The sequence below is a fragment of the Carassius carassius genome, chromosome 13, assembly GCF_963082965.1.
Source record: "Carassius carassius chromosome 13, fCarCar2.1, whole genome shotgun sequence".
NCBI lineage: Eukaryota > Metazoa > Chordata > Actinopteri > Cypriniformes > Cyprinidae > Carassius > Carassius carassius.
Window position 1 is genome coordinate 20,284,452 of NC_081767.1, and position 23,032 is coordinate 20,307,483.

General features: G+C 35.2%; 2 protein-coding genes across 4 annotated transcripts; one reads left to right on the forward strand and one right to left on the reverse strand.

Annotated features, from left to right (window-relative positions):
- Positions 1 to 212: 212 nt before the first annotated feature.
- Positions 213 to 14,483, forward strand: LOC132156065 (proline-serine-threonine phosphatase-interacting protein 1-like). 3 transcript variants are annotated; one of them, XM_059564899.1, is made up of 15 exons: positions 214 to 1,119; positions 2,250 to 2,350; positions 2,600 to 2,674; positions 2,806 to 2,840; positions 3,009 to 3,115; positions 3,460 to 3,522; positions 4,871 to 4,975; positions 9,474 to 9,519; positions 9,722 to 9,801; positions 10,182 to 10,280; positions 11,436 to 11,532; positions 11,699 to 11,786; positions 12,162 to 12,247; positions 13,720 to 13,832; positions 14,181 to 14,483. In XM_059564899.1, the coding sequence occupies exons 1-15, from the start codon at positions 1,087 to 1,089 to the stop codon at positions 14,310 to 14,312; spliced, it is 1,260 nt and encodes a 419-aa protein (XP_059420882.1). In that variant the 5' UTR covers positions 214 to 1,086; the 3' UTR covers positions 14,313 to 14,483. The 3 variants fall into 3 exon arrangements, with proteins under 3 accessions (XP_059420881.1, XP_059420882.1, XP_059420883.1); XM_059564900.1 differs by having other exon boundaries at positions 215 to 1,289; XM_059564898.1 differs by having other exon boundaries at positions 213 to 2,350.
- A 2,279-nt stretch (positions 14,484 to 16,762) lies between these two features.
- LOC132156067 (tetraspanin-3-like) lies at positions 16,763 to 22,324 on the reverse strand. Its single transcript, XM_059564902.1, has 7 exons — positions 22,151 to 22,324; positions 20,104 to 20,295; positions 19,735 to 19,809; positions 18,736 to 18,837; positions 18,478 to 18,630; positions 18,306 to 18,389; positions 16,763 to 17,781 (listed from the first exon to the last, which is right to left on the reverse strand). The coding sequence occupies exons 1-7, from the start codon at positions 22,211 to 22,213 to the stop codon at positions 17,689 to 17,691; spliced, it is 762 nt and encodes a 253-aa protein (XP_059420885.1). The 5' UTR covers positions 22,214 to 22,324; the 3' UTR covers positions 16,763 to 17,688.
- Positions 22,325 to 23,032: the final 708 nt, after the last annotated feature.

Here is a 23,032-nt window from a genome sequence, read left to right on the forward strand (position 1 = left end):
GTATATAAACTATAACAGTTTTAATGCACATATCGAAATAACATAAGCTTGTTTTGACAATAAAGTAATCAAAATGTATAATTTAGCTTATAGTCTGCAAAGGAGTGAAAAAATGTGTTCAAATAATCAAAAACTAAATTACATAATGCAAGTTTATAGATAAATAAGCTTTTTTTCATAAAATCTGTAATTTTACATTGCTCGTTTGGATGTGGTAAAACTCAAAAACTGGCCACAACTGTATCCTTGAAATAACAATTAGGCATAAAAATGTCTTCATACATGTAAAAAATTGGCAAACAGTAGTAACCTGGCTCAGAGGAAGATATGATTCATGTATAATGGCAGTTTTTCTTGTGATTAAAGGATAACACAAGACTACTTCACGTTGTCAAATTTCACAAATGGTTGTTGAAAGCAAAAATGCTATCTAAAGTATATATTTTATGAGAAAGTGTGACATGCTAGAGCAAAATGGGCGCAATTTTTAAAATCAGCATCACACAATTAGTAAACAAGAAGGTATGGATTTCATTCAGCAAATATAATTCAGTAAAATAGACTTGAGCTATTGTGACATTGCCTTTTGTTTGAACTAAGCTGTATAAGATGCACTTTTGCTGCTCTATATAAAATCAGTAGTTATCACTCTCAATTACTGTGCTGTTGCTTGGAGTCAATAGATAGTCAAATCAATAGGTCTGTATCTTGATTTAACTGCTCCTGCTTCGCTATTTCTGAAGATATGAAGTAACAACTTATCTGAACTCTGCTTAGATTCCTATGGCTTTCTTTGCTCAAAACCTCTTCGACACCTAAAGACTGACTCTTTATATTTTACAAAAGCCCACTGTTTGAGATTTTCCATCCTATCTAGTATTCAAATGTATGCGTATTATCTGTTGGGCAGGCTCTCTGTGGTCAATGGGGGGAGAGCTTCCTTATCTCAGTCAAACCTGAGCACCACGGACGTTCTGTGAAACAGTGGTTTCCTGCGTATGGTATTGTCAGTTCTTGCTTTCTTTTTTCTTCATTACGATTTCGTTTCCTTCTGTGTGCTTGCAACATTCCTAAACAGCATTTGAAATGACACCGCTACAATTCAAAGATTCTTTTTGGGTGAGTAAACAGGTTGAGCTACTTTGACATTAGATTGAGCGTTGTTGTCTGCTAGGGCTGACATACCTGAGGTTAACAGTATTGCATATGATTGACAGCACAGATTATTAAAGTCTAACTTCCAATAATTCACCAGCATCACATTGCCGTGCGCTTTAAAAGAACAGAAAGTAAGGAATTGGACCACTTATTAAATCTAAAGTATTTTTTTGTGCACTGCCATTCTCGTTCATTTGTATCACGAATAAGAAATTCTGCTATAATCTGCAATTGTTTCTGTTTTTTTATTTGATGCGTTTTAGTTCGATGTTGGTTTAGTTTTGTACTGACAGTAAGGGACTGAGATAGAAATCATCGAAATGATTCAATGAAACACTGAGGGTCTCGCAAATTAAGAATGATTTTTAAGAATATGATTTTTTGTGGCTGCCTTTAAAAAATACTTCTCTTTGGGGGTTTAGTGTTTATATTTATACATCCTGATATTGTGTCATGGAGATGATCTGTTGGCTTCCTGTTGAGCGTTTGACTGTGTGCCCGCTCTATCCTTTTTTTAGCTTTGATCTTGAGTTGTCAGAGCATCTATCTACAAAGCAACTTCTGGGTTGATTTGCCTGTCAAACCATGCTAGTGCATGTAAAATATATGCTTAAGTTGTGTAAAAAAAGAAAAAAGAAATAGTACTACTGTTTCCTTTCTGCTGCAAATGTGAAAATGAAGTAAATATAAATGAGGGATCTGTTTTCCGTTGCATTACATGTTAATATTATTAATATTCCATTAATATATGTTAATATTCCGTAGCGGTCCATGTAAATGGTCACAGTAAATGATTAAACTGTTTAACCAGCTCAGAGAGTCTGGTACCAATTTTTTTATTTTATTTTTTTTGCATAGACTCCAACTTATTCAAATAATTTTGATGAATACAGTACAACAAGTAGAAAGAAATTCCCATGGATTCAGGATTAAAACTGAGATTCACGGCCTCACATGCTAGAAATACTACAGAGAGAGAGTATATCGAAACGGAATCGCTTTTGTTCTTTTTCAAACTAATTATGTTATAATAAACAATCCTATTAGGGTTTATGTTACTGGATAAATATAGTCTAATCCTCTGGTTCCAGGGCACAGAATTCACCAGTAACGCTGGGTACGAGACCCTTATCCAGAAGCTATGTGATGGGCGGCGGGCTTGCAAGGATGTGGAGGAGCTCTTAAAAATGAGGTAACGAAAATTATTTCTACAAGAAACACTGTTTAGCATTGGTTAAAAGTATTGTGCTGTATGTTCCTGTGGCTAATTGGTAGAGCGTTGCATTAGCAGCGCAAAAGGTCATGGGTTAAATTCCCAGGGAACACACATACTGGTAAAAAAAATGTATAGCTTGAATACACAAGTTGCTTTGGATAAAACCATCTGCTAAATGCATTAATGTATTTTGGATAAGATAACAATGCAGTTTTCGACTTCTAGAGCGATGGCAGAGGAAAGGTACGGCAAGGAATTAATTACTATTGTACGCAAGACAGGAGGGCAAAGTGAAATTGGGTAAGAAAATATTTTATGTATCATTAAATATATTTATTCGCCTTGTGGTTTTAATACTTTGCATACAAATAAAGGTTTATGAGCATAAGTCTATCAAATTTGGTTTTATTATTATTGCTTTGGTCTTGTAGCACTTTGAATGCATCGTTTGACCAGCTAAAAGCCCGTAAGTAACACTTACACTTAAGTAAATCATAATTTGTTGATGAGCTTCATTTGCCAAGTGTCACATGGAATAAAACATTTTTATTAAAAAATAAACGGCACCAGTTACATCTGCTAACTAACCCCATACCTTCAAGATAGCTGATGGATATGCTGTTTTCTCACCTAGAAATGGAGAACATTGGAAATTTGCACATTCAGCTCTCTGGGATGTTACGAGAAGAGGCGAAACGAATGGAGCAGTTCAGAGAGCGACAAAAGGAGCAGCGGAAAAAGGTGAAATGGCGTGTGATGCTCTAACTCATCTAAATTTGCAGTACCACAAACCACATGCTCATTGGTTATTCTTTGTCAAGTACTGTACTGTATGTGTTCAGACTAAGATGCTTCTCGATACACTCTGAGAAAAAAAAGCTAAAGGCTTCTTTGGAACTTAGCCCTAAAAGGTATATTAGTACCTTCAAGTTACATATTAGTAGGCTACTTTAAACATACATAATAGTTTGCATATTAGTACCTTTTAGCTTTTATACTGTCCCATTGCCACCTTTGACACATATGTACCCATGCTTATTTTAAAAAAAGGTGCACAAGACTTGAAAAGTGTTTACTTTTTGCAGTTTGAAGGGGTCATGGAAAAGGTTCAGAAGATCAAAGTGTCATTATATAAGAAAACCATGGAGGTAAGTCTAATTTTTTTATTGGCATTAGTCACTTCAGTTTTGTAGGCTACTCAGTTCATCCTGTATTTGCCTAATAGAGACTGAAAGCAGAATATCAGGAAGAGGAAAGATGAAATGAGAGTGATTTAAATCATCAGTGCATACGCTAACCTCTGCAGCGAATGTGCAGGCCGGAGGGGGGGATGGGCCTTTGAGATGTTGTAACTGCCATCTCAGGAAGTCTCACTTCTCTTCTAGAAGTATATTTCTTTCTAGCCCGCAAACTTTCTTTTCACTCCAACTGACATGGGCTCTGTTTTCTCAATGTTAGGTTTTCTCTCTTCCTCATATGTTTGCGTTTTCCTGACAACAGACGACTGCTATAGTGTCAAGAAATTATGTGTCTTTTTACAAATTTAAGAAGCAAATGCACACATTAGGACTCCTGAGGCAAGTTGACATTTAAAGACGAAGTTGCTTAGTATTATCGTATAACATTCTGATTTGATTAACAAAAGCATGAAAGGGAATCCGATTGGTTCAGTCAGGAACTGTTAAGGTATTTGTGTGATTTGTGGTGAGATGAGGGTTATGATCATGACTAAATTACAGGAAGTTTGTCCAAACCTCAGAACGCATGGTTCATGAGCTACCACCACTTGGTTGTTAATGGGACGGTCCCTGTAGTGAAATATATTTTAAATTAGAAAGTATATAGTAAATATAATGAAAATTAAATTGAAGTTCATTGTTTAAAACAGTTAATTTTCACAAGCAAAAATGAGACAGCTGTTAAACTGGTTGGGTGGTTGGGTTTCACCACCCATGTTTTTGGATGCTGATTCATTTGGATGCATTAATTTGGATTTGAATATGTTTATCTTTGGGTGAGCGAGTCAAAAAGTAATAATTTTCAGGTAGATTAGATTAAGGTAGATTTAATCTCACTTTTCTTTGGTGACTTTTCAAGATATAAGAGTGCAGACTAAGGTTAGAATCAAGTTTAAAGATGAGGGTGTCAGGCGGTATGTGGTTTTAGGAAATGCACATGACAAAAAGTATTTTAATAAACATAAACCACTTTGACCATTACAATATAACAAGGGAGAACAGAATGGGCTCGAACTCAAATAGGGCAGATAACGAGGGGTATACAGGTGATCTAAATGAACGAAGATTAACTATTGAGAACAGGAAATAACCAAATGAGGACAGACAGGAACTAAACTGAAACAAACACGTGAAAGAGGGAAGTTTCCTTCATATTAATTAAAATTTTAGTAAACATTTTTTAGTGATTTGTGGCTCATTTGACCATCACTCACGTCTTGAGCACTGGCATAACCCTGTATCTTACTGCTTTTCCCAGTCTAAAAGGACGTATGAACAGAGGTGTAAAGAGGCGGATGAAGCTGAACTGGCTGCTGAAAAGCTCAACAGTACACCCACTGTAACCCCTAAACAATCTGAAAAGGTAAAATGTGGATTATTATGGGTGGAATTTGTGTGGTTGTCTTCAAAAAAGTATTGTATACAACATACACTACCATTCAAAGTCTGTTTGTGGTCAGTGAGTTTATATATTTATGTATATTTTTTTATTTTTTGGCAGAAATAAATACTTTTATTCAGCAAGGATGCATTAAATTGATCAAATATGACCACAGAAGCACAATGTAACAAAATCTATATTACAAATAAAGCCTATTTTGCTATTCTGAACTTTCTAGGAAAGAATATTCAAAGAATATTGAAAAACAGAAAAACTGTTCAGTTAAAAAAAAAAACAGAAAAACTGCTGAAAATGTATCTTTACAACACAAGAATAAACTATATAGGCAAACTTTAAGTTGGCTTAAAAAAGCCTAGTCAGAAAGTTTGAAATAGTTTTAAAAGCTTGAAGTTTTAGGGTTTTCAGTTTTAACTAATTTGAAACAGAAAAATAGATAGATAAATAGACAGATAGATAAATAGATAAGAAAATATAAACTAGTGTGTTGCTGCTAACAGTTCTTAATTGGTTTCTGTCATACCTTACCATAGTCTGACAGAAAGTTTTAAGTGAAGCTGGGTAATTTTAACTCTTCCCCTCTAGAGAAGGCTCTATCTTAGCCCCTTCTCTATTTTCTCTCAATATGCTACCTCTGGGCTCTATTTTTAGGAAACATGGTGTCTCTTTTCATTTCTATGCAGACTATACTCAAATCTATCTACCAATCAAAAGAAACAATTCCGAAGCAATTACCTCTCTTCAGCAATGCTTAGAGGAGGTTAAAGCATGGCTCGGCCAAAATTTCCTCTTCCTAAACGAAGACAAGACCGAAGTAGTTGTTTTCGTTTCTAATGAGAATCCTCAGTATATATGCCCTAATTTGGACAGTTTATCTGTTTTTAGATCTTCATAGGTGACTAGCATGCCGTAAGCATGATTAACAAGTGACTAGCATGTCATTAACATGTTTCTAACAAGTTGTTATCATGATTAACAAGTGACTTGCATGTCACTAGCATGTTGTTAGCATGATTAGCAAGTGACTAGTATGTTGCTAGCATGACTACCAAGTTACTAGCATGATAAACTAGTTACTAGCATGCCGCTAGCATGTTTCCAGCATGATTAGCAAGTGACTAGCATGTTTCTATCATGATTAACAAGTGACATGTCATTTTACAAGTTTCTAGCATGTTTTTAGCATGATTAACAAGTGACTAGCATGTTTTTAGCATGATTAACAAGCGACTAGCATGTCGTTTACATGTTGCTTACATGATTAGTAAGTTATTAGAATGTTGCTAGCATGATAAACAAGTAACTGACATGTTGTTAGCATGATTAGCAAGTGACTAGCATGTTGCTAGCAAGATTCCAACATGATTAGCAAGTTACTAGAATGCCGATAGCATGTTTCCAGCATGATTAGCAAGTGACTAGCATGTTTTAGCATGATTAACAAGTGACTAGCATGATGCTAACATGATTAGCAAGTGACTAACATTTCTTTAGCATGATTAACAAGTAACTAGCATTTTGTTTACATGTTTCTAGCATGTTGCTTACATGATTAGTATGTTACTAGCATGTTGGTAGCATGACTACCAAGTTACGAGCATGTCATAAGAATGATAAACAAGTTACTAGCATGCTGCTAGCATGTTTCCAGCATGATTAGCATGTTGTGTTAGCATGATTAACAAGGGACTAGCATGTCGTTAACAAGTTTCTAACATGTTGCTAACATTATTAACAAATGACTAGCATGTTGTTAGCATGATTAACAAGTGACTAGCATGTTGTTAGCATAAACAAGTGACTAGCATGTTGTTAACATCATTACAAGTGACTAGCATGTCGTTAGCATGTTGTTAACATGATTAACAAGTGACTAGCATGTTGTTAGCATAAACAAGTGACTAGCATTTTGCTATATGATTAGCAAGTGACTAGAATTTTGTTGGTTTGATTTAAAAAGTAACTCGCATGTTGTTTGTTTCTAGCAGGTTGTTAACATGATTAGTAAGTTAGTAGCATTTTGCTAGCATGATTAGCAAGTAACTGACATGTTGTTAGCATTATTAGCAAGTGATTAGCATGTTGCTAGCATGATTACCAAAGTTACTAGCATGTCATTAGCATGATTAGCATGTAACTAGGATGCTGCTATCATATTTCAAGCATGATTAGCAAAAGACTAGCATGTTGCTAGCATGATTAGCAAGTTACTAGCATGTTGTTGGCATGTTTCTATGCTAATACAGCTAAAACCAGTTGATTCAGTAAAAAAAAAAAAAACAGCTAAAACCAGCGTGACCTGTTAAAACAGTGGCCAAAACCACTTAAAAACCGGCTGGGAGACCAGCCAAAGCAGCCAATCAACTTAGGCTGGTTTCAGCTGTATTTCCAGAAGGGAGTTGTTAAGCTTTGCTATGGCAGTAGACAGCTTAAATACATCATGAGTCTAACTGTATAAAAGTACCCCCCCCCCCCCCCCCCAATAAAAGCACATGGGATTTTAGGTGGTTTTGACAGTTTAGTGGTTCTAGCTTTAAAAGTCTAGGAGGAGATACATTTTAAAATTTGGTCTCAGAAGAAGTAGTTGTTTAAATAGGATTTCAATAAGTTGGCTTTTTCAAACCAACTTAAATATATGAAACATTTAAAACCTTAAAATTGACTTTTACTTATAGCAATTTTTTGCATTTTTGATAAAGTAAATGCAGCCTTGGTGAGTCTAAGAGACTTGTTTCAAAAAAACAAAATCATACTGACCCCAAAATTTTGAACGGTAGTATGAATCTACTTAATTTATGATTTTTTACATTTGAAATTTTGGTAAAAATGCTACTGCTCTAGTTTGATGCCATGTCTTTTTTAATTAACAGTTTAACTGGGGTCATTCTGTGTTAACTCAATGACATGCCTGCCTAAAAATATATATTTTCATTTTGAAGAAATACATAAATGTTGTTGTTCTCTCGTTGGTCTGATTGCTTCTATTGTTCTCATTTGTAAGTCACTTTGGATAAAAGCATCTGCAAAATGATTAAATTTAAAAATAAATAAAGAAGAATGCAAAAATATGATAGGTCACGGATGAATATTTACTGAGTTGTGCACTGGCTTGTAGAGGAGAGGGTCAAAGAGCCAAAATTCACCTGAGATCCAGAGCCAGATTACGGGAAGGAGAAATGATGTCAAGTATCAGCTTTGGAATTGAACCATATAGGGCCTTAAAAATTAAAGCGGTCGTTTAGTGTTGTTTTTCTAGGCTTGATTGTGTTTATGGGGTGCAGTCTATAATGTTAAAGCATTTTTTTTTTCTTTTTTTTTTTTGTTTACCTTTATTCCAAACTGCTCTGTCCCTTCTGTGAGAAACGGGCTGATCATTTGCTTATTTTTTGAAACCCCTCCCTCACAAATAGGAAATGGGCTCTGATTGGTTAACTAGCCCAGTGTGTTGTGTGTTGTGTTGTGCCTCTAGTGCACGTCTAAACGCCCTGCCCCTCACCTCAGCGCATGTGCTCCGGTTGTATTGTAAACAACAGCGTTGTTAATATCGCTTATCAACTTGAGCCCGATTGAGAAGCAGAGGATATTATTGAAGAGAATCGTGCAGAACCTGTGCAAGCAAAGCTTTTAATGGAAGGCCTGTGTTGTTTTGGTTTGTTGTTGTCTCATACTCTTAGATACCCTGTTATTTGGCTTTGGATAAAAGCATCTGCTAAATGATTAAATGTAAATGTATTATAAATGCTATGCTATTCATATATGAACATATTTTTACATGCACCTAGTTTTCTCTTCCTCTTCTCTAAAGCAGCGCAGCATGGCCTCACCCCCTTTGCTGCCTTTTCCCGAGGGCAGAGTTGATCTGGGTTTGTGATGTCACCAACCCGGGAAGTTAACTTGTTGTAGTCCCTATACCAGACGTTTTTGTAGGCATTAAACTGCCAGAATTTTAAAAGACGATATCTCAGTTTGCATTGAACTTTCAGCTTCATAACTTTGCAGATGTTGTTTATGCTCAAATAGCAACATTACACACTAACGTAAAAAAAAGTTAAATCGCAATCAACCACCCCTTTAAGATATCAAAAAGAAAAGTTTGATGTTAACAGAAATCTAAAAGGATATTAAGATGTTACACGCATGCAGACTTTGAAAAAAAATAATTAAATTAAAAAGACCTACCAATCTCTGTGTTAAAATAAAAGGATGGTTATGCTGCCAGCTTTCTATGGTCATTTTTTCCCCTGTTATTTTGTAAAATACTGGATTACTCTGTAAATATTCATCCATGACATTTAATATTTTGGCTTTCATCACTATTTAGATTTGTCTTCCTTCAGGAAAAATAATTTTCAAGGTTAAAACACTGAGCGAGGTTTCTGAGATTTGACCTGGAATGAGCCACTGAATACTTTTTGAGATCACAGATGTATTTCAGTCTATTTTGTGCTCTATGCCACAACAGACACAAAATAAAGCAAAACAGTGCAGGGATGCAGCAACGGATGCAGGTGAGAATAAAAAAAATATGCTTTGTTTTCACACTTCTTGGTTGCAATGCAAAGATTTGCTATCAGTACATCCAAACCAAAAAAGAAAAAAGAAAAACAACAGTGATGTTGGTAAGGATGAGGATGCACAATTCAAATAGTTCCAAACAAGATACTAAATCCTGCGAATGCTACAAGGCTGATGTTTGTTCCCGTTTCACAGAGAAACAGTACATGGCAAACATAGAGCAGCTGGATAAGATTCGTCAGGAATGGGAGATCACGCATGAGTGCACATGTGAGGTATAAAAACACTCAACTATCTGTTAGCTGGCCTTCACAAATAGCTCTATCTTTCTGCTGAAGCTGTGAATCACATAGAAAACACTAAAAATGAACTTCCCTATTCTCGGTCTTACCCACTATGTCCCACAAACCACATACACTAAAATCAACTGCAAAAAAAAAACTTTTTTTTTTCCACAAGAACATCTATAACATCAATTCTGATCATCTTATGTGTCACTAACAGTATGACAAAGACTTGACTAAATCCCCATCTACTGTATTTAATGCCTTGTATGGTGAGTGAGCTCAGCCTGTGTCATTCTGCTGACTTCCTTCTGTGTTTGTCCATTATCAAGCATTAATAATTATTTTCTGAATTCTGTGAATTTCTCCAGGTTTTCCAGCAGCAGGAAGATGATCGCATTAATATTTTGAGAAATGCTATTTGGGTCCACTGTAATCACTTTTCCATGCAATGTGTCAAAGATGATGAGGTCAGTATTACTTCATGAAGCTTTTTATACATCACACTGATAATAGTTACAGCAGATAACATTGCATAGAGTGTAAATAAGGAAATTCTGCATTTTTTTAAAGGCAGAACCATTTTTTTTTCATGCACTGGTCAGTTGTGAGATTTTACTTTTCTGTCTTAACATGTCATCTTTCAGACTAGTGAAACAATTTTTTTTTCACATTTAACACATTTAAGTGTTTATTTTATGATGTGTTATCTATTAGCATCTGTAGATTTCATTCTACAAAATATATTCATAAAGGCTGTTTGATATAAAAAAATTTTTTTTTTATGTCACTCTAATACCAGAAATGAGTAGCTCCAAACTTTCTAGTTTTATATATTTTTCTATATACATTTTATGTATATAATAAAATTAATTATAAATATTTTATATATATAAAAGACATTTTATAAACGTCATTTCAGCGAGCAACATTTGCTTATTTTTATTTAGCGTAACTTGGACTAAAATAACTAAAAGTAAACCTGAAATAATAATAGACCTAGACATATGTATATATAAAAAAACAACGAAGTGACTATAACTAAATATGAAAACGGAATATAAAAAATAAAACTCAAACTGCAAATAAACTATAATAGTTCACTATAATATAATATTTAACTATATTAGTATTTCAATTATTCTAAAATAACACTGATCTATATTTTGAAGATTTTTACATATTATAATTGTCCTGATTAAAAAAAAAAAATCCTAAAAAGATGTTAAGATGCATTTTTCTATTCAAAATATTCAACATTAACACCTTTTACTCTAATATAGTATGTCAACAAGAATTTTGAACCTGTTTTGGAAATGTATGCAAATGAGAGCCTGATTTGCATATTAAAACACAATTTTTAGAGAAGTTGTAATACAAATAAATTTTCGTAATGTACTGTGATGAATCAGATGATCAGATCAGATCTATTTAACTGTGGCAACTCAACATACATTTATATTCATGCATTTAGCAGAAACTTTTATCCAAAGCGACTGCATTCAGGCTCTACATTTTTATTGTATTTTTTATACCAGTACATTTTGTGGAAATTTACATGTTGGTATTAACTGTGAAAAAAAAGCACTGGCCATATTCTGAAATTACTGCTTATTTTTATGCAGTGTTATGAGGAGGTGAGGAGTGTGCTAGAACTGTGTGACATCACGGAAGACATCAACAGTTTCATCAAGACGAAAAGCACTGGCACCACTCCAGCAGGTCAGTGCTTTTCTAGATTGTTTTCATAATACACTTTTAATTTGTCAAAAATCACTAATTGGCGTCATGAGGTGGTGTAGTTCAATAACCATATCATGTGATGATGATGAGGATGTAGTTCGAGAAACGTGCTGCTGTGTCTTAAACTTTCTGTCTGTGTCCGCAGCGCCCATTGTGTTTGAAAACTATTATGAAAGAGAGCCAACAACAGACAGCAATGGCATCGCACGCTTTGGAGGAGGTGTGATAAAGAGGTGTGTTTTCCACTGCTGGGTCTGTATGTTCATCTGTAAGACTGTTAAAAATTTGCCATGCTGACAATACAGTAAGCCATACTGCCATTTTTTAAACATGCTTTCTATCAGAGATACTGGTGCATTAGTCTTAAAGCTGCTAGCAGAGATGTATCACACAAACAGACGTGCAGGCTGAGCTGTGATACAGTAGTGAGAAAACCAGTTGTTTAATGGGCTAGTGGTTATCAGTGAATACATTATCTGAATCTCTCCTTTATCTAGAAAACATTTCTTATCAAGATGACTTGTGACCTCACGTTAAATGTCTAAAATGTCTTTTAATGCAGTTTTTCCCCACATTTTTTATGCAGTAATTTATTTCCTTTTTGAAAGGTTTTCAAATCTCTTGCAAGGCAATCATGCCGTTGGCTCCAGGACTAATAACAATGAATGTGTTCAGCCATCAGCACCTCAATCAGGTACCTATTACAATAATGAACAATTTTCACTCACACCTCTTATTTTCTTTCCCTCTGTCCTCTTTTTTTCCCCCAAATTGCACAATGAAATTTGTAATTCTAGCCATCTAACAGTTGGCACCATTGTTTTTGTTGTACAATGTATGTTATATGTGCCACCACCAGAGGGCACTTCAGCCACTCTTTAACTTCATTAAATGGTTTTGTGTAGGTTCAATATGTACATATATACATACTAATTCAATATGTATATACATATTTTCTCTTGTGTAACCACTTAAAAATAACAAAAACATATTTGAGTACTAGTGTTATTTGCAAATCATTTATATACTATTAAAGTATTTACATTTTTTGAATTAGTTCTTATTTTTATATTTTCAGTTTTCCGTCATTTTTGTTTTAGTAATGTTATTATCTGCTTTTTTTTAAATGAGTTTTTTTTTTTGGTAACATTTTACAATAAGCTCCCTTTAAATGTGTTGAAATGAACGGAGCAATTAATTTCTTACAGTATCTTAATAAAAATACAACTGTTTATTGTTAGTTCATAGTTAGTTCACAGTTTTGTTTTAAAATGATGAAATAGTAAATGTTAAAATTAAGATAAAAGATAATAATAAATGACCAAATATTTGTATTTAGTGCTTTTTTTTTGCAGTTTTAGTTTTAGTCATTATCTTTTTTCCTTTATTGTATTTCAAATTTTTTAAGTTTAGGTTTAGATGAATGAATATATATATATATATATATATATATATATATATATATATATATATATATATTAGTGCTGTCAAATGATTAATTGTGATTTAAGTGACATGACACAGCCAAGTATGTAGAGTAGACCCATACTCAGAATTCATGCTCTGCATTTAATCCATCCAAAGTGCACACAGAGCGGTGAACACACACACACACACACTGTGAACACACACACACAGAGCAGTGGGCAGCCATTTATGCTGCAGGACCCTGGGAGCAGTTGGGGGTTCGGTGCCTTGCTCAAGAGCACCTCAGTCGTGGTATTGTCGACCTGAGACTAGAAACCACAACCCTAGGGTTAGGAGTCATGCTCTCTAACCACTAGGCCACGACTTCCCCACAAATTGCATCCAATCACATCCAAAATATGTGTTCTGTGTATATTATTATCTATATATAAATAAACACATACAGTATATATTTTTTTATAAGTATTTATAAGTATTTCCATGTATATATTTACATTAATATAATTGATATTATATATAAATATTTATTATATAAATATTTTGTGTATAAAGGTAACATATTTAAGAAAAATGTTACATTTATACACAAAATATTTATATAATAAATATTTATATATGTTTATATGTGCATGTGTGTGTAAACAAAATTATTTTTGCGATCAATCATTTGACAGCAATAATCTATATTATACAGTATATATTATATCATTGGTCTATTTTCTTTTTCGCTTTTTTCAGCTGACACTGCAGATGGAGTGTATGCCTCCATTCCTGGATTTCCACAGGCGACTGCAGACAGTGCTGGCTCTCAAAGCGGCACATTCCAGGCTCAGTATGACTATGTGGCTCAGGTACAACAGTTTCATCAAATCAAAAAATCCACACAAAAAAAAGAACTGAAAATGATAAAAATGACTTCACAGGAGAATGCTTAGAATATGCATTCACTATGGACTATAACTTTAAAGATGCACATACAGAATATTTTAAAGGCCAAATTTCTAACTGTATTTTTAAGAAAGTTTGCCACCAAAGTACAAGTCCGTTTTAACATTTCTATGTTTATTCAAAAATTGTTTCAAAAATGCATTTGGTTTTGACTGTGGCTGTTAACGAAGCGCAGAAAAATGTAAATGAGTCTTTTTAGGATGTTGCGTCAATGTTTAATGCAGTCTGATGAGAGACTGTTGTGTGTGCAGGGCGCTGATGAGCTCTCCATCTCTGCGGGGGAAGTGCTGCTCGTGGTGGAACAGGGAGGAGACGGCTGGTGGACGGTGGACAGAGATGGCCAGACGGGGCTGGTGCCAGGCTCCTACTTGGCCAAGATATGAATCAAGAGTCTAGCACAAACTTCAAAGTCTCTCCATGTCCTTAAACGCGCTCTTTAATAACAGAGTTATTAAGGGCACTCCCTACAAAAGATTTGGTTGCTTAAATGCATTTAAGCAGTAGCACATCCATCCTGAAAATCTGTATGGAACGTAGTAAATGAATCAAAAACTGTTAATTATACGTGATTATCGTAATTGTTGAGATAGAGATTTATATTTATTAAAAACATTTATTTATTGTGAGTGAAAAACATATGAATTTATAACAGACGATGAGTAGCCACTACGGACTTGCCATGATTTAGTTTACTCGATGTCAATGCACAGCCTAAACAGATATGAGTGTACATAGATATTTAAACGGAGTACAAAATGTCATCTCTGTTTACTTTTTGGAATGTTAATCAGTGTAAATATTATATCATCTACAATAGAGCCGTAGGTTCAGCATTCTGCATTTATCACTTGTATTGCATAAAATAAAAGCTGTGTAATTATCATTGCATTATGTTGCCGTTGACTGAATGTAAGTTGGATAATGACTTGAACACTGTGGTTGTTTTTCAAGAGCACTGAAATGCGGTTGGTTAAGAGAAACTAACCTGGCACAACCATTTTTAAGTTTGATGACCACAATGACCTTCTTTGTCTTTGTCTTCGTGTTTCAAGTTTCCAAAAGGCCAAGGGACCAATCCATAAACTTCATGCATTTCTCAATCACAGTATTGGTCTTTTTCTATCATATTTGAATGGAATCCTAGGCTATTGCTCCACATAAATGTTTAGAAAACACTGTCAGTTAAATTTTGAAGCTTAAAATACACTTTTATGCGATAGCTTGAAACCTGTATGATTTTGTAAAAGATGTTGAAAGTCTCAGCTGTATGTATTTGATCAAAATTTCAGTCTAATATTGTGCATTGTTACAATTAAAAATAGACCATTCTTATAGTCCTAAAAATATTAGAATAGTTTTAAATTCTAATATATTTTAAACAGCATTTTAGTCCTGTGATGGCAAAGCTGAATCCTCAGCAGCTGTTACTACAGACTTCTATAGAGGCCCATTCCCGATCATGGAATTTCTTTTTTCTTGCAATTTCTGATATTTTTCCTCAGAATATAAACTCAGCTTTTTTTCCCCTTGCGATTTAGAGTTAACCTTTCGTTATTCCTTTGATCCCTCATAATGGTTTTATTCATCTCGCATTTTAGTTTTTTTTTACAATTGCAAGTGCCAGTTCATAGCTCACAATTCTAAATCAGTTTTAATTTATATAAACCTAGAACTGCAAGATATAAACTCAGAATCGGGATGTTATATTCAATCGCAGGTTGGTAGTATAGTAACTTTCTTTATAAGAATTTTCTTTCAGTTCACAAAACCATGCTAATTCTTTATCCGGTATCTGGTTAAAAGGTTTCACATTGCTCTTTTGCACAGATCTTATTTCAGCACTTTCAGCATCTGTTCAGTTCCAGTAAGTATGATAGAGGGGAAACCCACATGACAGCTGCATTTAATTGCATTTCAACTGTCTACTATTAATAACTTGTCATTAGATCTTGCAGGTGTTGTGCTGTTATTAAAAGGATCCAAGAACACAGTGATGTAACATCCCCCTCTAGATAATGTGTGATGGTATGCTGCTTAGCATGACCAACTCAGCAAGCAGATGGGACACATCCCCCTCCCTGGGAAAGGACTGAGCTTTGACCCTGTTCTATGCTATCAGGTGTTTAGGTCGCCTGACAGAAGAAAGACCCCAGACAAGGCAGCTTTCAACATCTGTGATGTGTTTTGTGTGCCTTGTGCACTATGGAATAGCTCAAGAGTGGGAAAACGGTCATGAATGATATAAGTTACATTACATAGCTTCAGAGAGGAAAAAAAAAATGAAAAAAGAGGACTTTTGTAGTTGACAAAGAATCAGAAGGTAATGTTGTTCGTAAGCCTGTCAACAACAATGGGGTGTGATGTAATGAATGAGCATTTTACTATATAGTCTTCCAAGATTAAAGTTATGTAAACTGAGGTGATTTTTAATATTATATATTACATACACTACTGTTCCAAGGTTTTTTTTTTTTTTTTCAAGGATGCATTATATTGATCAAAAGTGATGGTAAAGAAATTTATGATGTCACAAAAAAAACTTTTTTAATAAAAAAAGCTTCTTGGTTTCCACAAAAATATAGCACAACTGCTTTCTGAAGTGTCTTAAGCATCGTCAGATCAGCACATTAGATTGATTTCTGAAGGATCATTGAGTAATGGCTGCTAAAATTGTATTTTTATCATCACAGTAATAAATGACATGAAAATATACTGAAAATGACAGTTATTCCAAACTGTAATATTTCAATATTACGGTGTTCAAAAAGATGCAGCCTTGGCGAGCATATTAGGCTAAATTATTCACACCAATTAAATGAAACAACAACAGGTGTCAACTTATGAAACATTTATTTTACGATCGATATTACAATCTTATTTCACCATGTTTCCTCCCTATGTACATTCATTTAAAATAATACACTGTTGACCCTGTTCAACATACCTACATTATCCAAACTAACTTAAACTTGTATCTATTATTAGACTAGTAATATTCACGCTGTAAGCAATGAAAAAAAAAAAAAAACAAGTTCAGTAAATGATAGGTAGCGCATCTAGAGCATCCCCCAAACTTTTTCACATTGCATGCAAACCGATGTAAATCCACTGAGTGTGTGAATCCCATTTTGAACATTTGGCTGTACGATTAGACCCACAATGCCAAGCAATCTTGTGTGGTCAATCCAGACCTGTCTCTCACACTGCCACTGTCGCTGAGCGGTGGACTGGTGATGGGTGACATCTGAGACAGCCGTACCACGAGTCGATTCTCTCGTATCAAAGCACTTCCCCATCCCAACCATTTACTATCATGGTATTTGTAATATATATAACTAAACCATACACATAGTGCAAACTAACAAATGAGGAAAGCATACATTCCACATATTATTCCATACAATAACTGCATCTTCCTCTCCATATAACAGCGACAAGGAAGAGAAAATGTTAACTTTTCTTGAGCATTTTAAAGTCCTCTCAGCGGGATTAAAATCTGGCTCTTTGCCATTTTGCAGTCTGGCAGGACGCCTTTGAGATAAACAAAAGTTTAAATTAAAATGCAGTCGTTTTCAGTGACATATACTGTATAAATAAATAGTATGCACTTTGTTTTACCCACCACCAGTGCAACGTGTGAGCAAACCCTGTGTAAGGTGTGTAGAAAGAGATAAATTAGGGCATATCCAGCATTCCACCTGAGCCCAGTGTGTGTGTGTGTTTGTGAATGAAAAGAGAAAGTCTGTCTGCTAGGTTCTTTCATGCATATGTCCCTCCGGTGATGAGGAGCTCGTAGGCCGGGTCTCGGCAACCGCGACACAGCACCACACAAGCACACAGCATTCCCAGCATCTGGAGGAAAAAACGAAGTGTGATTAAAACTCGAAATTATAAAATTCTACCTTATTTTTTATGTCTAAAATTCTTCACCTTTAAACATTCAAACTCTCAAGCATTTATATTGGTGCAATATAAAATTCTGTAACCTTCTGATCACTAAAATATAGTAAATATTTATGCAAATGTCAAATAAATTAAATCTAGCACACATTGCATTCCCAAATGCATGTTAAATAGCACATGCTGAGATGAAGTCGGCTGAATTTACTGTAAACCGAGAAGCACTGAGACACAGTGCATCAGACTATACTGTGTTTCACTAAATCACAGCCTTTAAAAGCTATATCGCGTTTATCACACAGCACCATTTATTGATTTTAATTTCACATACAGTATACTTATTTTCTCCTCAACTCAAGAACCCCCGTTTGAGAAATCTTGATTTTTGCATTTTCAAGACTAAAAGATGTAAAAAGAAAAGAAAAAAAATTGGGAGAAAATTAATCCGTCAGATGAAAAAAATCTGCATCGCATACCTGAATTGCAGCAAACGTCAGAGCGGCCCAGATGACGTACATCATAATCTCTTTCAGTTTCTTCACCACCAGGGCTTCACATCCCTAAGATGATTTAATAAATGCATTAACATCACACGCAGACTTCCTCGTCTTCATCATCTACACTCACAGACACAAGCACATCTCTCACCTCAGGATAGAGGTCTCTGGGGCGGGAGAGGGAGCCGGTGCAGTTGTTCACGTTGGGTTTGCAGCAGCTCAGTGGCACACTGTTGTTTCTAGACTCCTTAAACCAACGCGTGTTCTTCCAGTCTGAGTAGTTAGTGATGCCGCAGCAATGGAGCTTCAAGTTGTGACATAGACATTATAGTGATTTCATTAGGGTTGGAATCAATTTATTAACAATACAATAACAGAACGTTCTGTACGTCTCATTAAGCAGGCTCACCTGTCTCTGAACATAGTCAATAGCACGGCTGGGAGCATCCGTGTTGGTGCCGTTGTATTCATCATACACTTTCTGGATGGAATGATTGACCTCGTCTTCCACCTACAAACACATCCACCAGAGACACAAATTACCCTTCCATTAGAAGTCAGTACCTACCCCCTTTAATTGATATCAAGAAGATTTTTTTTTCTTTATAAGGGCAATTTTTTTCAAACCTTATAAAATAATATAAAATCAAATATATAAAAATGAAACTAAAAATCACAGTGGAAAGTCACTGTCATAATATGCGAGTCATTCATTCAAACAGCTCATCCAGGCAGGAAGAGAGGAAGGCAGGAAGGCAGGAAGGCAGGAAGGAAGGAAGGAAGGAAGGAAGGAAGGAAGGAAGGAAGGAAGGATTTAGCACTTTATGACCAGGTCACTGAATTGTTCCCTGAACTGATTTCTGAATTTATTAAGGAACCAAACACCAAGCAACGGTTCTGCTGTAGCTTACTTTTTATTCATGAAATATAGCAAAAACAGACAATGCTGTGTCTAATAAAATTTTATTCACTTAATATTAACTTTGAATAATAAAATCAATGTCACATTTGCAATTGTACCGATATATATATATATATATATATATGAAAGCAAAGTGCCCCCGCTTGTGTAATACTGTTTAACTATATAATAATATAACTCATAAAGGAACACTTTTGGTCAAGATTGTGAATTTTAAGTGGAAATTTTATACATTTTGCCCCCCATTAATTCCTGTCCCTGAAGTCCACCTTTCACAAAATCCATTCTTCATATAGGAGGAGACAGCATTGCTATACAGCAGCACAGTACAATACGAAGCTGGTATTACGTTTCCTCGTTCACCTCTGCACACAACTGAAAGGGCTCACAAAGTGTGTTGATTACTACCAAAGCTTCGAAGCTCAAAAAATGACATTCAGACCAGCCCTACTACAAAAATTGACTTCATTTTAATGCTGGACTCACCTTTGCTCTGTAAATATAGCCGAGAACCACCACAACCACCTCAGTCACAAATACCAGCATAAGAATGATGACAAACTGTAAAAGAGAGATGCAAGAAAATTTGGTTACAGCAGAGCAAGATATATATACAATCATAAACTATCTATTTCCATTTATTTATCGCCTCAACTTGTTTATTTTCAATGCTAAAAATAGTTGTGCTGCTTAATATTCTTGAGCAAACCATGATACTTTTTTCCATTTAAATTGTAACATTATTAATGTCTCTACTGTCACTTTTGATTCATTTCAATGCATCCTTGCTGAATAAAAGCATTCATTTATGGGAAACACTATAAGGCAGTGCTATAAACTTAACAGTTCACTAACCGTGGCAAGACCGCAGCGGCTCTCTCGAATAGTGGCGCAGCATCCAATGAGTCCAATAATGAACAACAGCGCTCCGACTGCGATAATAACAACGGCTGGGATCAGGGTGTACACATCCTCAAAGAAATGGTCATAGTCATCATACGTGATGAACACGTAGGCTCCAACATAGCACAGAATGCCAGCAGCAGCCTAAAAGGAGATAAGAAAGAAGGGTTAGTTAGATGAAAGCGGATAAGATGTGAATTCATGCCAAAAGTCAGTCTCATCATGAGTTAAATGCGACCGTAAAATCAGTTATTGGATTGATTTAATGCCATCATCTTCAAATAAAGACAATCAAATGAATAATTTACGATAAAGGCAACTAAGGATAAGAATCTGGAATCAAACACAACTTGAGGTCACTTTGACTTTAAAAAGGTAAGGATGATAGGGAACGCTGACCAACAAGAAAACCATTAGCCAAAATTAAAGCTCAACACACAGAAATGTGCATAATTATCATGCTATAAGGGAACAAGGCAGGATAAATAAATAAATAGACAAATGGAACTCCAGGCATTTTGGAAAAATCTTGTTTGATAGGGTTTTAGTCGTCCCCATTTACAATTGCACCATAAAGCCCCCTACAAATCAGTAAAGCACAGCTCTCAGGCTCTCGTGATATGAACAGATTTAATAAAGCAGCCGGATTCCTAAAAAAAGAACAGGATAGTGTCATACTACTACCTCTATCTGTCAGGTGGAGACTTTAAACTTCATTCAGCCACAGATTAAAGAGATTGATCAAACAAACAAAGACAAGGAAATCCAGTTGATAGATGGAGTAGTGTTTCTACAGATACGACGGCTCAGTTTAGGTCTTGAAACTTTGCCTTCATTGCCCCAGTTCAGCCAAACCCAATGAGCACAATATCACAATCTACGGGTTATATATATATATAAAACTCTGAAATCCCTAAAACGTCCTCTTGACAAAGGATGCATACAATGAGAGAAGACAAATTTCTCGTATTATACACACACACACAGTTTATTGGCCAATATTATTGATTTTTATTTCATTTAAATCTAAAACAGCGATTTTTTTATTTTGTTGAAATCCTAAAAGTGAATTATGTATTGAATATTTAGTTTTATATTGTACATTATAACGTTGTGATGTCTAAATTAACATTAATATCTCAACTATGATTTGACATTGACCAAAACTATATTTACTTTTAAAGCTATGGATTCTTAATATTAAAGTTTATAACACCTATAACATCAAAATAATTATGTTTAGTTTAAGTTAGCAAGGATTTTATTATTAACACATCCATAAATCTTTTTTTGTAATTCTTATTTTGACTGGATATTGGGCAGTGTATAACAAACCTTTATTGTTATTGTTACAACTACTATTATAAACTCGAAATGTACTGTATCAAAACATTAAAAGAAAGTTAAAGAAAATCAAAGTCGATTTTTCATTTATCGAAATGAAATTTGTATTTGATCTTAAAGCAAAATCATTGTGAACCGTTTCTCTCTCTCTCAGTGCTTTTTTGTCGTGTGATGAGTGAAATCGTTTGAGGAAAGTGCTATTAGCCTTTAATGGCCACATCCTTCAGGACTGCATCCAAAAGATGACAGAGTTTCCGAAAGCTGCCAGACAACTAAACCTGCTCTGGGGCTGAAGGAAACAATGAAGCCGACTTGCCAAGTCACGCACATTAAAGTATCCAAGACATATAAATAACACTGATCTTATACTGTCACTGTTTTTAGGCATTAAAGTGATCAGTGTAGTAGTTTTGAGACCGTGAGGAATATGTAAACAAACAATGCAATACATAGCAACGAACATTTTTTAAATAATGCAACATAAACACAAACGGCATATCAAATATAGCAAAACATGCACGTATTTAACAGGTTTTGAAAACGTATTAGTGATGTAAAGGAGTGTGTGTATTAATGCAGCTGCTCGACACCTGACTGTGTCCATCTGACAACACTGACGCACTCCCAAATTCAGCCCCAAACCTCTCCAACTTACCCAAAATATCAGGTTCAGGAACACCAAAACGGTCTTAGACGACGTAATCCCACACTGACCCATTATTAAAAGATGGAACAAATCCGTTTAGACTGCAAATTTAACAGACAGGCTGCGGATTATAAAATGGCTGTGTGTTTCCCGGCTGCCATATCACCGATGTGTTTGAGTATGATCCGGGAACAGCGCCACACAGCGGCCAGCTGACGCACTGTCACCAAACGTCCAGAAAAAGTCCAGAATAGATTATGACAGAGAAATTATGCTTATGTAGGAAATAACTGAAACACATACATTTTATGACGTTATATTATTAATAGACTTTTGTTAGTAACGCTGGCTTTAGTAAAGCATTAAGCATGACAAGTTGTGCACCGGCACGCACCACTTACATTTTCTTCATAAAATACTAGTTATTCTTTATTTTCCACCTTTTTTAACTACAAAGAACGACATATTTTCTTAATATTAAAAACATCAACTTATTAAATATAGAAATACACGTTCACATGTAAAATAGTTACACAAAGCGATTTAATGTCTTTACTGACACCTGCTGTTACATAAGTGAAAAAAGTGAAAGTGAAAAGTGAAGTGACTTTCAGCCAAGTATGGTGACCCATACTCAGAATTTGTGCTCTGCATTTAACCCATCCGAAATGCACACACACAGAGCAGTGAACACACACACACACACTGTGAGCACACACCCGGAGCAGTGGGCAGCCATTTATGCTGCGGCGCCCAGGGAGCAGTTGGGGGTTCAGTGCCTTGCTCAAGGGCACCTAAGTCGTGGTATTGAAGGTGGAAAGAGAACTGTACATGCACTCCCCCCACCCACAATTCCTGCCAGCCCGGGACTCGAACTCACAACCTTTCGAT